Source organism: Henckelia pumila, chromosome 3 (genome assembly GCF_033568475.1).
Source record: "Henckelia pumila isolate YLH828 chromosome 3, ASM3356847v2, whole genome shotgun sequence".
Taxonomy (NCBI): Eukaryota; Viridiplantae; Streptophyta; class Magnoliopsida; order Lamiales; family Gesneriaceae; genus Henckelia; species Henckelia pumila.
The window spans coordinates 38,109,480-38,125,652 of NC_133122.1; the positions used below are offsets into that span (position 1 = coordinate 38,109,480).

Here is a 16,173-nt window from a genome sequence, read left to right on the forward strand (position 1 = left end):
ATCTTATTCAACATTTTCAGAAACAAAAAAAAATGATCTTTCACATTTCGAAGGAAGGGTGAGACCTTGGCGGTTCTCTCAGGGAGGAGAATTCCGGAGCTGGTTTTCGATTGAGGGACAATCTTCTCGACCAAAACCCGGTTCAGGAGTGGCATCAAGCGCTTCGCCATTTTTCCTTTCCGTAAAGAATACAGAGCTAGGGCTTTGCGAGGGTTTAAGAAGAGCGTCTCTTTTCTTAATTGACCAAATTAACCTTCTATAGCCATACTTAATTTTTAATTAATAATTAATAATTGAAATTTTATTTTTCCAATTTCTTTTTCTAATTGCATCTCCAAGTAACGATTATAGTTCTAATAATCATAACAATATATAATATATATTTTTTTCTTTTTTAAAAAAACCAAATTTTATTGTGTTGGAGGAAAATTGATGCCTTGCATTTACATTTAATTGTACCACATAAAAAATTCTTAAATTATTTCACAATAAAGGTCAACTCAATTTAAAATAAAATTTGTTATCATTATTATTATTTTTTAGGATCAAAATTTGTACTTCTTTGTTGTACAATAAATCGAGTTGTATATATGATATATCATAATAATAAATAATAAGATGTGTAATAAGAGACATGTCAATCTCTTGAAAGTTTTTTTTTTCTTTTAAAATGGTTGATCCCAAGGAGGACCTCATCTCACATGAGTCAAAGGCTCATTGAATCATGCGGGGTTAAATCGAAGGATGTGTAGAGAGAAAACAACATTGTCAATCCCCAAAGTATACCCCACAATATTTCAACAGAAAATATGCTCCACACGAAGATCGAACCCGCAACGCTGGAAAATTTTTTCTCACGTTACCTCAGGTCTTACCAACTCGCCTATGCCCCTGTTGGCGATGTCTTGAAAGTTTTTTCGACACACTCCTTTGTTCATGAGTAAATCCTTTATTAGATAGATTTCACCGTTCACGTACACATATCAATGAATGAGAAAATAATATTTTTGTAAACGAAAATAATTTTTTTTTTCTCATGAATCAGATAAAAAATTCATTTGTGACAAATGATACAATTGATAAGAGCTTTTGTTAATTGTGCCTATGATTTCATAATATTGCTAGCAAGAAAAGTCACTGGATCGAAAGTTCCACTATTATAAATAGCATAAAAGAATAAATTTTAATTATAATCTTTTCTGCATGGTATAATAGTAATACTAAAATTTGATATCTAAGCACATATTAATGTTGTACAGTACAATCGATTTAGTCACGCGTAAAGCATGTACAATATAACTAATATGTTAATTATTATTGAGAATGGTGCATTGAGTAGCAGTAAAAAGGGTCTAGTTCTACAAAGAAGGCCGTAAAAATCCCTACAAATTAATGTTTAAATTTTAATCTCATTAACCATATAACACATATGCTACATAAAACATAAAGGGTGAATGGTGATTGTGTTCTAAAAATACCTCAAAGCTTAGAGGTATTAGCAAAGATTCTACTCAATGCAACTGCAGCCTTGGAACCAGGACACCTGCCCAAATGTTTGCTGATGAAATCTCCAGCCAACATAACTTTCCTGAGATCCACGTTCGTTGCCACTCCGAGTCCATTCAACATATAAACAACATCCTCAGTAGCTACGTTCCCAGTAGCACCTTTGGCATACGGACAGCCACCTAGGCCCGATACAGAGGAATCCACCGTGCTAATACCCAGCTGTTGGGAATGCCACAATGTCAAACGGCTGATGTGATGCAAAACTATAAACCTCATTGTCAGGATTGCATTCTTCTAAACGTGAAAAAAAATTGCATGCTTAAAAAAATTGTCAGCATTTTGATTTGCCTCAGAGAGTGATCGAGGTCTGAATAATCGTGACGGTACCTATGAGGTTTAGTTGATATTGTATGGTTCAAGGGGCCTAGAAATGACAAAAACTGAACTGAAGGGACACTGTTGCGATCACTCAAAGCTCATTGGGTGTCCGTATAATAAAGTCAAATTTCACATAATGTTCTGGTAATTTACCTCAATTTTACAGATATTTCAGTTAGGAAGAAGATTTGAATCAGATGCATAATGAATTTGTAAAACTATCCGTTGGTTACAAAACGAGCCTTGACATGACCATGTAAGAAAACACAAAGATATGATCCATCATGGCCAGGAAAATGTAAACAAAGTAAAAAAAACGGGAAAAAAGTAAACTTACTTGGAGGGACAGAAGAATGTTTGACAGAGCTTGCCCATATGTGTCATGGAAGTGCACAGCAAGTTTCTCCACAGGAACAACCTCAAGAACAGCTTCGAGCATTGGAATTACAGTGCCTGACAATAGGATAAGAAAAGGGGTGGGTTGTTAACAAGCAGATCTATTGTGATACTCTGCGCACAGAGGATTTGAATATTTTGACACAATATAGAATGAAACTAATAGAACTACTATATCGCTTTCAGTGAAAATACGTCTCATCCAGGAAACATGAGGTGCATGAAATGTGGGTGAATGAGTTTTAATTTTGATAATGAAACCAGGAGAGGTAAAACAATCCAGAACAACATACTACAAGATAATTCAATATGTTATGTGTTATTTCTTAACCATTTATGGGTCAAGAGGCGGTGGAATGTTTTTACAAGAAAATGTGCATACACTCGCAATAGTAGTACCAGGAAAGCAAATTTAGTATTACCAGGAGTGCCCACACCAATTGTATCACCAAGGGAGATTTCAGCACAACCCATATTAACAAGTTCTTGTGCAACGTATGCTACCTTTGATGGAGGTACTACTCCTTCCACCGGACAGCCCACAACACATGATATATATCTGACAAAAATTATTCATTCTTTAGATACAGCAAATAAAATCTACATGTTCCAAGAATTTTAAAGATTAATGCAACAAGAAAATGTATTAATAAGCTGACTATGGCTGCAGAAGTTCAAATTTGACCATATAGCACACCAAAAACTAACGAAATATTCACTCAAAAAAAAACCCTAACGATATCAAAAACATTTAACATCCACAAATTCACACTATTTCACACTATTTGGTAAGCACACATCTGTAAGAAGCTGCAAATGCCCACACATGATTCATCAATCAAAATTTTGACAAGTACTACTAAATTTATCCAGAATCAACTAATAGCTTTAACATGGCACAAAGTGCGTTCCACAGAGGAGGCAATGTATGGATATTCCATTATATTACATCAGTAACTTCCTAAATTAGGCACGGTCCTTCGAACTGTCCCTTTCCGACTCCAAACATCTAAAAACATTATTATAAGCACAGTACACATGTCATACCAACCCATTACAAAAAAAATTTGAAAAATTTGATAGCAAGAATCCTGACAGATATTAAAAGTAATTCTAGGAGTTATGGAACAGTAGAGAGGACAAGAAACCCTGGAGCATACCCACGAACAGGAAGTAAGTGGTTCCTAGCAGCAAGGGTAACATCACGATACCGAGCAAGACTATCTTCAATGCTGCAGTTTATATTTGACACGGAAAAGGACTCCGAAGCTGAAGCAAAGACAGCCACTTCTTTAGCTCCCGCGGCTACAGCAGCCTCAAAACCCTGGGCAAAGAGATGGAATATTATGAATATCTATAAGGCTCATAACACTATTAACGGTGAATGTTGCATGCTAAGTTCTTGACAGAAAAAGCAACGTACTTTGAGATTTGGAGTCAAAACAGGAAATCTACAATGCCCAATGCCGCGTATGGCTGACATGACATCCTTGGAATCGGCTAGCTGAAATTTAATTTTTACCATATTGATTAGTTAAAAAAAAAATGCTTGAAGAATCATGACTTGAGATTAAAAAATCAACATAATCTCGCATATACACATGTAATCCACATCAAATGAAGTAAATTTTAGGTCGTGGCTTATAACATAATTTGTTAACAGGCAATACAAACTCTGCTAATTAGTTCATCAGCAGCACACCCCCGCAGGGTAGCAATTACAAGAGAGAGGATTTGAGCAATTTCTTAGCGAAATTTGTGTTGCAAACCACAGCAAATTACTTTTTTCCTTACAATTAATGATAGTAAAAATTTAAAACAAAGCAGTGATTGAAGTCTCTCAAAAAGTTCACATTCCAGAAACTTTGTCTCTGCATAACATACCATGTCATCATTGTATTTAATGACATGGATTAAGTCATGAAGACACCAAACAAGCAGCCATGTCAAGTTACATTGTGATCACACAATCGGTGTTCATCTGAAACTGATGATGGTCCCCTTGTTTTCTTCACCAACAAATCAGATAGTGAAAGCTACAGAAAATAATGAAATTAAGAGAAACAGAAATTGGTTGACAACAAAGTGAGTGCGTGAAGTAAAATCTCAAACTAAGTTATGGCACAATCATCTTTAAGAAAACCACATCAAACGGACATCATCAAGGAAAATGAAAGAAAGGCTCTGCTACCAACACCCAATGTGGTGCAACAGCACAAACCTTTAGCAACTAAGGGAGAGGCACTCAAATCCACGTTAAAACACCCACCCCCAACCCAACAAATTATATTCAAAATATAACTGTTGATGCAAGTTATCCTCTGAGATTGATAGGGATACCATACCTGAGGTACCCACTTTGGTGAGACGAAACTGGTGGCCTCAACAACAGGCAATCCTGAAGAAACAAGCATCTTTATCAATTCAACTTTTACTGCAGTTGGTACAACTTCCTTCTCATTTTGAAGTCCATCTCTAGGACCAACCTCCACTATCTTCACAAATTTAGGAATAGAACTCAACAGCTGCAAGTAATTCAGACCAAAGGGAGTTAACAAATTGGAAAGAAACCAAAAACTGAACCAACACCCTTCAACCACAGTTAGTAAAAACAAAACTAGAGGGGATCTTACAATTATAACTTTTTAAGGCTTTGTCAAGTGAGGGAAAAGTAAATTATCTTTCCAAAAAGAGAGGCAAATGAGAAAAAGGAGTGCTTGTTCCATTTTGTGCTTTATTAAATAAAAGCTAAAAAAGAAACTGGAAGTACTTGAACTAAATTTCCAGGTTCAAAGACTTCATTTATCATCGAAGGAACGGAAAATCATCAAAAAAATCTATTGTAAGAATATATTTTCCATCAGTACCTACTACACACGCTTTCATGAATGGAATGGTACCTTGTGTTTTACATCCGCAGAATGACAATGGGAGCTGAAATGAAGACTTTGCATGTGCGGGGTGCTACATCTGACTACTTCAGTTGACCGATTGAAGAAAAAGTTGAAGGGCGATCTCTTAGTTTCAACTTGGAACAAATTTGGTCCCTTTGGTTTATCCTTGCTACAGATAAGACACTTCTAATGTTTTTTATTAGAGAACAGGGACTAGACAGTGGACTCACATGTAAGTGGCAAAAAGGACGAGACTAAATAGTCATCAAAAGATGTAAGGTAAATACAAATAGTTCTCATCAAATTTTAGAATGTATTTCTTTTGCGTGAACTGAACATTACCGATCATGACAATGCAAACATTAGAATGTAAGCTCGTAACGCTCAACTTAAAACAAGCGCCAGGCAGTGTTCTTCAACTCAAAAGCATTTATTGGAAATCAAAACTTTGAGTTAATCATAGTCTGAAGACAAACTTACAACTAATGCATGCCAACCCAGAATTGGAGTTACAAGATCAAACCAGATAAAAAGAACAAAACATGAATTCGAGAACCTTATACATGACAGCTCAAACTTACTTCATACTTCCCCAAACAACGGGGTCCCCATTATCGAAAAATTCTTGTCCCATTTCATCACCCGAGAAAATAAATGAGAAATTTTTCCTCCTCCACCGAGTGGATATTTTGTCGCCAGACTTACGTAAAAACATCGGTAAACTGAAAAAAAAAAAAAAAAAAGCAATGAATTCAGAACCAAATCATGTTACGAAAGTTGGGAACTCATGTCTTCCGACAATAAAAAAAAACGACAAAATGGGTTAAAAATCTACATAGAGAGAGACTTACAGTAGAAAAATCGATCAAGCTGGAACCGATTGTTCTCGTTAAAAACCTAGATTGAGAGTTTGAACTTTTGGGAAAGGAAAACCAAATTTGCTTTGCGGCAGCAATGTTTTCGGAAGCTAATCTTTAATTGACTTTATTTTTTAAAAAAAACTAATCTTTATGAGGATATTGGTTTATTAACGGAAAATCCTTTCGCTCAGAACACTTTATTCAATACAATGTAGAAATTAAATAATTTTACCAAAATATCAGTGATGAAACGGGGACTTACCCAAATTGATTTGGCGGAAGCAATCAATGTGGCGAAACCTTTGCCACCAGTTTAGATGGGAAGGTCAGTACCATCTCATCATCATATGAGACCAATTCTATCAGGAGAATCCACCAATGTCAGGATTCCGAGGCTGGTCTAATGATGCCGCCGGCACAGGTGTTTCCGATTACACCTGCTGGTGTGGTTGCTGGTTTCCAATAAACATTTTTTTGGATATATATATATATATTAGTCCATCAACCGTGTCAACCTCCATGCCAATCAACCGTGTCAACCTCCTGCTCACTCACCATGTCCACCTAATGTGCCCACCATGAGGTGGCACTCAACTATTGGATGTGATGAATTGTGCGTCCAATAGTTGAGTGCCACCTCATGGTGGGCACATTAGGTGGACATGGTGAGTGAGCAGGAGGTTGACACGGTTGATTGGCATGGAGGTTGACACGGTTGATGGACTATATATCCAAAAAAATGTTTATTGGAAACCAGCAACCACACCAGCAGGTGTAATCGGAAACACCTGTGCCGGCGGCATCATTAGACCAGCCTCGGAATCCTGACATTGGTGGATTCTCCTGATAGAATTGGCCTCATATGATGATGAGATGGTACTGACCTTCCCATCTAAACTGGTGGCAAAGGTTTCGCCACATTGATTGCTTCCGCCAAATCAATTTGGGTAAGTCCCCGTTTCATCACTGATATTTTGGTAAAATTATTTAATTTCTACATTGTATTGAATAAAGTGTTCTGAGCGAAAGGATTTTCCGTTAATAAACCAATATCCTCATAAAGATTAGTTTTTTTAAAAAAATAAAGTCAATTAAAGATTAGCTTCCGAAAACATTGCTGCCGCAAAGCAAATTTGGTTTTCCTTTCCCAAAAGTTCAAACTCTCAATCTAGGTTTTTAACGAGAACAATCGGTTCCAGCTTGATCGATTTTCTACTGTAAGTCTCTCTCTATGTAGATTTTTAACCCATTTTGTCGTTTTTTTATTGTCGGAAGACATGAGTTCCCAACTTTCGTAACATGATTTGGTTCTGAATTCATTGCTTTTTTTTTTTTTTCAGTTTACCGATGTTTTTACGTAAGTCTGGCGACAAAATTCCACTCGGTGGACATTTATTTTCTCGGGTGATGAAATGGGACAAGAATTTTTCGATAATGGGGACCCCGTTGTTTGGGGAAGTATGAAGTAAGTTTGAGCTGTCATGTATAAGGTTCTCGAATTCATGTTCTGTTCTTTTTATCTGGTTTGATCTTGTAACTCCAATTCTGGGTTGGCATGCATTAGTTGTAAGTTTGTCTTCAGACTATGATTAACTCAAAGTTTTGATTTCCAATAAATGCTTTTGAGTTGAAGAACACTGCCTGGCGCTTGTTTTAAGTTGAGCGTTACGAGCTTACATTCTAATGTTTGCATTGTCATGATCGGTAATGTTCAGTTCACGCAAAACTACGAAGCCCTAAAAAATTAGATCCTCCATCTTGCTGAATTTTTTTCCATAATAATCATTCATCCAAATTCATCTGGCTCTAATTAAACCGGACTCGGATTATATTGTTGTCAACAAATCCGCTCGTGTAGTTGGTTTTCAAATGCCTAGAGCTCACCTACTGAATGCGTGTCAAATGAAAGAAAGAAAGCCTAAATTTTTAACTGCAGCAAAGTCAATTACAAAAGACCCATTCCATTTTCAAATGAGATCACGTACATGGTGAATCATGACACAATTGAAAGACAAACCAATCTTCAGAACCAAATCACTAGCATAATCTTCAAGGGAAATCAACAATAGTGGATCCAGCTCAGTATAAAGCAAGGCAATGCAAGAAAGAAACAAATGCTCAACAGAGTAAATGAAACCCATGTCATAAATGAAAATTCGAACCGAAGTCGTGCTTCCGGTGGCATTTTCCAATCCAAAAACTAAAGAGTACTAACAAAAGAAATTCGACCCACATTAAATTTGCTGAATAGAACTAACATTTTAATCTTATTCAACATTTTCAGAAACAAAAAAAAATGATCTTTCACATTTCGAAGGAAGGGTGAGACCTTGGCGGTTCTCTCAGGGAGGAGAATTCCGGAGCTGGTTTTCGATTGAGGGACAATCTTCTCGACCAAAACCCGGTTCAGGAGTGGCATCAAGCGCTTCGCCATTTTTCCTTTCCGTAAAGAATACAGAGCTAGGGCTTTGCGAGGGTTTAAGAAGAGCGTCTCTTTTCTTAATTGACCAAATTAACCTTCTATAGCCATACTTAATTTTTAATTAATAATTAATAATTGAAATTTTATTTTTCCAATTTCTTTTTCTAATTGCATCTCCAAGTAACGATTATAGTTCTAATAATCATAACAATATATAAATATATATTTTTTTCTTTTTTAAAAAAACCAAATTTTATTGTGTTGGAGGAAAATTGATGCCTTGCATTTACATTTAATTGTACCACATAAAAAATTCTTAAATTATTTCACAATAAAGGTCAACTCAATTTAAAATAAAATTTGTTATCATTATTATTATTTTTTAGGATCAAAATTTGTACTTCTTTGTTGTACAATAAATCGAGTTGTATATATGATATATCATAATAATAAATAATAAGATGTGTAATAAGAGACATGTCAATCTCTTGAAAGTTTTTTTTTTCTTTTAAAATGGTTGATCCCAAGGGGGACCTCATCTCACATGAGTCAAAGGCTCATTGAATCATGCGGGGTTAAATCGAAGGATGTGTAGAGAGAAAACAACATTGTCAATCCCCAAAGTATACCCCACAATATTTCAACAGAAAATATGCTCCACACGAAGATCGAACCCGCAACGCTGGAAAATTTTTCTCACGTTACCTCAGTCTTACCAACTCGCCTATGCCCCTGTTGGCGATGTCTTGAAAGTTTTTTCGACACACTCCTTTGTTCATGAGTAAATCCTTTATTAGATAGATTTCACCGTTCACGTACACATATCAATGAATGAGAAAATAATATTTTTGTAAACGAAAATAATTTTTTTTTTCTCATGAATCAGATAAAAAATTCATTTGTGACAAATGATACAATTGATAAGAGCTTTTGTTAATTGTGCCTATGATTTCATAATATTGCTAGCAAGAAAAGTCACTGGATCGAAAGTTCCACTATTATAAATAGCATAAAAGAATAAATTTTAATTATAATCTTTTCTGCATGGTATAATAGTAATACTAAAATTTGATATCTAAGCACATATTAATGTTGTACAGTACAATCGATTTAGTCACGCGTAAAGCATGTACAATATAACTAATATGTTAATTATTATTGAGAATGGTGCATTGAGTAGCAGTAAAAAGGGTCTAGTTCTACAAAGAAGGCCGTAAAAATCCCTACAAATTAATGTTTAAATTTTAATCTCATTAACCATATAACACATATGCTACATAAAACATAAAGGGTGAATGGTGATTGTGTTCTAAAAATACCTCAAAGCTTAGAGGTATTAGCAAAGATTCTACTCAATGCAACTGCAGCCTTGGAACCAGGACACCTGCCCAAATGTTTGCTGATGAAATCTCCAGCCAACATAACTTTCCTGAGATCCACGTTCGTTGCCACTCCGAGTCCATTCAACATATAAACAACATCCTCAGTAGCTACGTTCCCAGTAGCACCTTTGGCATACGGACAGCCACCTAGGCCCGATACAGAGGAATCCACCGTGCTAATACCCAGCTGTTGGGAATGCCACAATGTCAAACGGCTGATGTGATGCAAAACTATAAACCTCATTGTCAGGATTGCATTCTTCTAAACGTGAAAAAAAATTGCATGCTTAAAAAAATTGTCAGCATTTTGATTTGCCTCAGAGAGTGATCGAGGTCTGAATAATCGTGACGGTACCTATGAGGTTTAGTTGATATTGTATGGTTCAAGGGGCCTAGAAATGACAAAAACTGAACTGAAGGGACACTGTTGCGATCACTCAAAGCTCATTGGGTGTCCGTATAATAAAGTCAAATTTCACATAATGTTCTGGTAATTTACCTCAATTTTACAGATATTTCAGTTAGGAAGAAGATTTGAATCAGATGCATAATGAATTTGTAAAACTATCCGTTGGTTACAAAACGAGCCTTGACATGACCATGTAAGAAAACACAAAGATATGATCCATCATGGCCAGGAAAATGTAAACAAAGTAAAAAAAACGGGAAAAAAGTAAACTTACTTGGAGGGACAGAAGAATGTTTGACAGAGCTTGCCCATATGTGTCATGGAAGTGCACAGCAAGTTTCTCCACAGGAACAACCTCAAGAACAGCTTCGAGCATTGGAATTACAGTGCCTGACAATAGGATAAGAAAAGGGGTGGGTTGTTAACAAGCAGATCTATTGTGATACTCTGCGCACAGAGGATTTGAATATTTTGACACAATATAGAATGAAACTAATAGAACTACTATATCGCTTTCAGTGAAAATACGTCTCATCCAGGAAACATGAGGTGCATGAAATGTGGGTGAATGAGTTTTAATTTTGATAATGAAACCAGGAGAGGTAAAACAATCCAGAACAACATACTACAAGATAATTCAATATGTTATGTGTTATTTCTTAACCATTTATGGGTCAAGAGGCGGTGGAATGTTTTTACAAGAAAATGTGCATACACTCGCAATAGTAGTACCAGGAAAGCAAATTTAGTATTACCAGGAGTGCCCACACCAATTGTATCACCAAGGGAGATTTCAGCACAACCCATATTAACAAGTTCTTGTGCAACGTATGCTACCTTTGATGGAGGTACTACTCCTTCCACCGGACAGCCCACAACACATGATATATATCTGACAAAAATTATTCATTCTTTAGATACAGCAAATAAAATCTACATGTTCCAAGAATTTTAAAGATTAATGCAACAAGAAAATGTATTAATAAGCTGACTATGGCTGCAGAAGTTCAAATTTGACCATATAGCACACCAAAAACTAACGAAATATTCACTCAAAAAAAAACCCTAACGATATCAAAAACATTTAACATCCACAAATTCACACTATTTCACACTATTTGGTAAGCACACATCTGTAAGAAGCTGCAAATGCCCACACATGATTCATCAATCAAAATTTTGACAAGTACTACTAAATTTATCCAGAATCAACTAATAGCTTTAACATGGCACAAAGTGCGTTCAACAGAGGAGGCAATGTATGGATATTCCATTATATTACATCAGTAACTTCCTAAATTAGGCACGGTCCTTCGAACTGTCCCTTTCCGACTCCAAACATCTAAAAACATTATTATAAGCACAGTACACATGTCATACCAACCCATTACAAAAAAAATTTGAAAAATTTGATAGCAAGAATCCTGACAGATATTAAAAGTAATTGAGTTATGGAACAGTAGAGAGGACAAGAAACCCTGGAGCATACCCACGAACAGGAAGTAAGTGGTTCCTAGCAGCAAGGGTAACATCACGATACCGAGCAAGACTATCTTCAATGCTGCAGTTTATATTTGACACGGAAAAGGACTCCGAAGCTGAAGCAAAGACAGCCACTTCTTTAGCTCCCGCGGCTACAGCAGCCTCAAAACCCTGGGCAAAGAGATGGAATATTATGAATATCTATAAGGCTCATAACACTATTAACGGTGAATGTTGCATGCTAAGTTCTTGACAGAAAAAGCAACGTACTTTGAGATTTGGAGTCAAAACAGGAAATCTACAATGCCCAATGCCGCGTATGGCTGACATGACATCCTTGGAATCGGCTAGCTGAAATTTAATTTTTACCATATTGATTAGTTAAAAAAAAATGCTTGAAGAATCATGACTTGAGATTAAAAAATCAACATAATCTCGCATATACACATGTAATCCACATCAAATGAAGTAAATTTTAGGTCGTGGCTTATAACATAATTTGTTAACAGGCAATACAAACTCTGCTAATTAGTTCATCAGCAGCACACCCCCGCAGGGTAGCAATTACAAGAGAGAGGATTTGAGCAATTTCTTAGCGAAATTTGTGTTGCAAACCACAGCAAATTACTTTTTTCCTTACAATTAATGATAGTAAAAATTTAAAACAAAGCAGTGATTGAAGTCTCTCAAAAAGTTCACATTCCAGAAACTTTGTCTCTGCATAACATACCATGTCATCATTGTATTTAATGACATGGATTAAGTCATGAAGACACCAAACAAGCAGCCATGTCAAGTTACATTGTGATCACACAATCGGTGTTCATCTGAAACTGATGATGGTCCCCTTGTTTTCTTCACCAACAAATCAGATAGTGAAAGCTACAGAAAATAATGAAATTAAGAGAAACAGAAATTGGTCGACAACAAAGTGAGTGCGTGAAGTAAAATCTCAAACTAAGTTATGGCACAATCATCTTTAAGAAAACCACATCAAACGGACATCATCAAGGAAAATGAAAGAAAGGCTCTGCTACCAACACCCAATGTGGTGCAACAGCACAAACCTTTAGCAACTAAGGGAGAGGCACTCAAATCCACGTTAAAACACCCACCCCCAACCCAACAAATTATATTCAAAATATAACTGTTGATGCAAGTTATCCTCTGAGATTGATAGGGATACCATACCTGAGGTACCCACTTTGGTGAGACGAAACTGGTGGCCTCAACAACAGGCAATCCTGAAGAAACAAGCATCTTTATCAATTCAACTTTTACTGCAGTTGGTACAACTTCCTTCTCGTTTTGAAGTCCATCTCTAGGACCAACCTCCACTATCTTCACAAATTTAGGAATAGAACTCAACAGCTGCAAGTAATTCAGACCAAAGGGAGTTAACAAATTGGAAAGAAACCAAAAACTGAACCAACACCCTTCAACCACAGTTAGTAAAAACAAAACTAGAGGGGATCTTACAATTATAACTTTTTAAGGCTTTGTCAAGTGAGGGAAAAGTAAATTATCTTTCCAAAAAAGAGAGGCAAATGAGAAAAAGGAGTGCTTGTTCCATTTTGTGCTTTATTAAATAAAAGCTAAAAAAGAAACTGGAAGTACTTGAACTAAATTTCCAGGTTCAAAGACTTCATTTATCATCGAAGGAACGGAAAATCATCAAAAAAATCTATTGTAAGAATATATTTTCCATCAGTACCTACTACACACGCTTTCATGAATGGAATGGTACCTTGTGTTTTACATCCGCAGAATGACAATGGGAGCTGAAATGAAGACTTTGCATGTGCGGGGTGCTACATCTGACTACTTCAGTTGACCGATTGAAGAAAAAGTTGAAGGGCGATCTCTTAGTTTTAACTTGGAACAAATTTGGTCCCTTTGGTTTATCCTTGCTACAGATAAGACACTTCTAATGTTTTTTATTAGAGAACTGGGACTAGACAGTGGACTCACATGTAAGTGGCAAAAAGGACGAGACTAAATAGTCATCAAAAGATGTAAGGTAAATACAAATAGTTCTCATCAAATTTTAGAATGTATTTCTTTTGTGTGAACTGAACATTATCGATCATGACAATGCAAACATTAGAATGTAAGCTCGTAACGCTCAACTTAAAACAAGCGCCAGGCAGTGTTCTTCAACTCAATAGCATTTATTGGAAATCAAAACTTTGAGTTAATCATAGTCTGAAGACAAACTTACAACTAATGCATGCCAACCCAGAATTGGAGTTACAAGATCAAACCAGATAAAAAGAACAGAACATGAATTCGAGAACCTTATACATGACAGCTCAAACTTACTTCATACTTCCCCAAACAACGGGGTCCCCATTATCGAAAAATTCTTGTCCCATTTCATCACCCGAGAAAATAAATGAGAAATTTTTCCTCCTCCACCGAGTGGATATTTTGTCGCCAGACTTACGTAAAAACATCGGTAAACTGAAAAAAAAAAAAAAAAAAGCAATGAATTCAAAACCAAATCATGTTACGAAAGTTGGGAACTCATGTCTTCCGACAATAAAAAAAAGACAAAATGGGTTAAAAATCTACATAGAGAGAGACTTAGAGTAGAAAAATCGATCAAGCTGGAACCGATTGTTCTCGTTAAAAACCTAGATTGAGAGTTTGAACTTTTGGGAAAGGAAAACCAAATTTGCTTTGCGGCAGCAATGTTTTCGGAAGCTAATCTTTAATTGACTTTATTTTTTAAAAAAAACTAATCTTTATGAGGATATTGGTTTATTAACGAAAAATCCTTTCGCTCAGAACACTTTATTCAATACAATGTAGAAATTAAATAATTTTACCAAAATATCAGTGATGAAACGGGGACTTACCCAAATTGATTTGGCGGAAGCAATCAATGTGGCGAAACCTTTGCCACCAGTTTAGATGGGAAGGTCAGTACCATCTCATCATCATATGAGACCAATTCTATTAGGAGAATCCACCAATGTCAGGATTCCGAGGCTGGTCTAATGATGCCGCCCACAGGTGTTTCCGATTACACCTGCTGGTGTGGTTGCTGGTTTCCAATAAACATTGTTTTGGATATATATATATATATATATATATATATATTAGTCCATCAACCGTGTCAACCTCCTGCTCACTCACCATGTCCATCTAATGTGCCCACCATGAGGTGGCACTCAACTATTGGATGTGATGACCACCATGAGGTGGCACTCAATTATTGGATGTGATGAATTGTGCGTCTAATAGTCGAGTGCCACCTCATGGTGGGCACATTAGGTGGGCACGGTAGGTGGGCAGAATAGCAAAACTCTAAAACTATACAATTTTGCTATCATGCTCACTCACCGTGCCCACCTAATGTGCCCACCATGAGGTGGCACTCAACTATTGGATGTGATGAATTGTGCGTTCAATAGTTGAGTGTCACCTAATGGTGGGCACATTAGGTGGGCACGGTAGGTGGACAGAATAGGAAAACTCTAAAACTATACAATTTTGCTATCCTGCTCACTCACCGTGCCCACCTAATGTGCCCACCATGAGGTGACACTCAACTATTGGATGTGATGAATTGTGCGTCCAATAGTTGAGTGTCACCTCATGGTGGGCACATTAGGTGGGCACGGTAAATGGGCAGAATAGCAAAACTCTAAAACAATATATATATATATATATATATATATATATATGGATAAATTTCAGAAAAATACTCATGCATAAAATAAAGTTGTTGTTCAGTACCTATAACAGTAAAACTTAAAATTTAGTACCTGACAAACAATTTTACTTATTTTTTACTCCCTTTCATTATCATTTACATTTAAATTTATTATTATTATTACTACTTAACACATCACTAACCCTCTTCCTTTCCCCAATTTCTTAATCGCTACATCCAATCTTGCCCAGCACTTACCGATCAATCACCCACTGATGTCGAATATAACTTCAAAAGCCTACGGTTTGAGCAAGCCCATCAACAAATAGGTTGAAGCAAGCGACGTGGGTGAAAGACAGAGTCGAAGCCAGCCTTTCAACTCGGAAAAATAGTAAATTTCTTCAATTCTCGCTGTTTTTGAATCGATTAATCGCATTATTCTATGTTTTTTGAATGAACTTTTTTTTTGGAGAAGAAAATGTGTCGTGAGATTAATATTGGAGAGAAATAATTATCAAAGAGGTTGAAGAAAGTGGAATTTTGCTCACTACCTTTAATAATTGGGTATTTCATGTCTTTTGTATCTTTATTTATATAAACATTCTTGATAATATTTAAAGCCAACTTTTACTGAGGTTAAGTGTGAAATTTGTTATTCTCTTTATTATACACAACAAATGATAATTTTTGAAAAGTTTATTTATCTCATTTGCTATTTCGATAAGTACAAAATTTAGAATTCATTTTATGTTCGGATGTACATTGTCATTGACCATGTCT

The 16,173-nt window shown here is 36.0% G+C and overlaps 2 protein-coding genes across 10 annotated transcripts; both read right to left on the reverse strand.

The window, feature by feature from the left end:
• Nucleotides 1-1,289: 1,289 nt before the first annotated feature.
• On the reverse strand, nt 1,290-8,503 carry LOC140886945 (hydroxymethylglutaryl-CoA lyase, mitochondrial-like). Of its 7 annotated transcripts, XM_073293891.1 has the most exons (9): nt 6,300-6,420; nt 5,759-5,899; nt 5,184-5,346; nt 4,629-4,808; nt 3,707-3,787; nt 3,444-3,607; nt 2,706-2,842; nt 2,225-2,340; nt 1,290-1,728 (listed from the first exon to the last, which is right to left on the reverse strand). In XM_073293891.1, exons 2-9 carry the CDS (start codon nt 5,890-5,892, stop codon nt 1,480-1,482), a joined length of 1,224 nt encoding a protein of 407 aa, XP_073149992.1. In that variant the 5' UTR covers nt 5,893-5,899; nt 6,300-6,420; the 3' UTR covers nt 1,290-1,479. The 7 variants fall into 7 exon arrangements, with proteins under 7 accessions (XP_073149992.1, XP_073149995.1, XP_073149993.1 ...); XM_073293894.1 differs by lacking the exons at nt 5,759-5,899; nt 6,300-6,420 and adding an exon at nt 8,367-8,503 and having other exon boundaries at nt 5,184-5,360; XM_073293892.1 differs by lacking the exons at nt 5,759-5,899; nt 6,300-6,420 and adding an exon at nt 8,367-8,503 and having other exon boundaries at nt 5,184-5,363.
• Nucleotides 8,504-9,589: 1,086 nt separating this feature from the next.
• Nucleotides 9,590-15,910, reverse strand: LOC140887029 (hydroxymethylglutaryl-CoA lyase, mitochondrial-like). 3 transcript variants are annotated; one of them, XM_073294032.1, is made up of 9 exons: nt 15,652-15,910; nt 14,055-14,195; nt 13,480-13,642; nt 12,924-13,103; nt 12,003-12,083; nt 11,740-11,903; nt 11,006-11,142; nt 10,525-10,640; nt 9,590-10,028 (listed from the first exon to the last, which is right to left on the reverse strand). In XM_073294032.1, exons 2-9 carry the CDS (start codon nt 14,186-14,188, stop codon nt 9,780-9,782), a joined length of 1,224 nt encoding a protein of 407 aa, XP_073150133.1. In that variant the 5' UTR covers nt 14,189-14,195; nt 15,652-15,910; the 3' UTR covers nt 9,590-9,779. The 3 variants fall into 3 exon arrangements, with proteins under 3 accessions (XP_073150133.1, XP_073150131.1, XP_073150134.1); XM_073294030.1 differs by lacking the exon at nt 15,652-15,910 and adding an exon at nt 14,594-14,746; XM_073294033.1 differs by lacking the exon at nt 15,652-15,910 and adding an exon at nt 14,594-14,740 and having other exon boundaries at nt 13,480-13,659.
• Between the last annotated feature and the right edge of the window lie 263 nt (nt 15,911-16,173).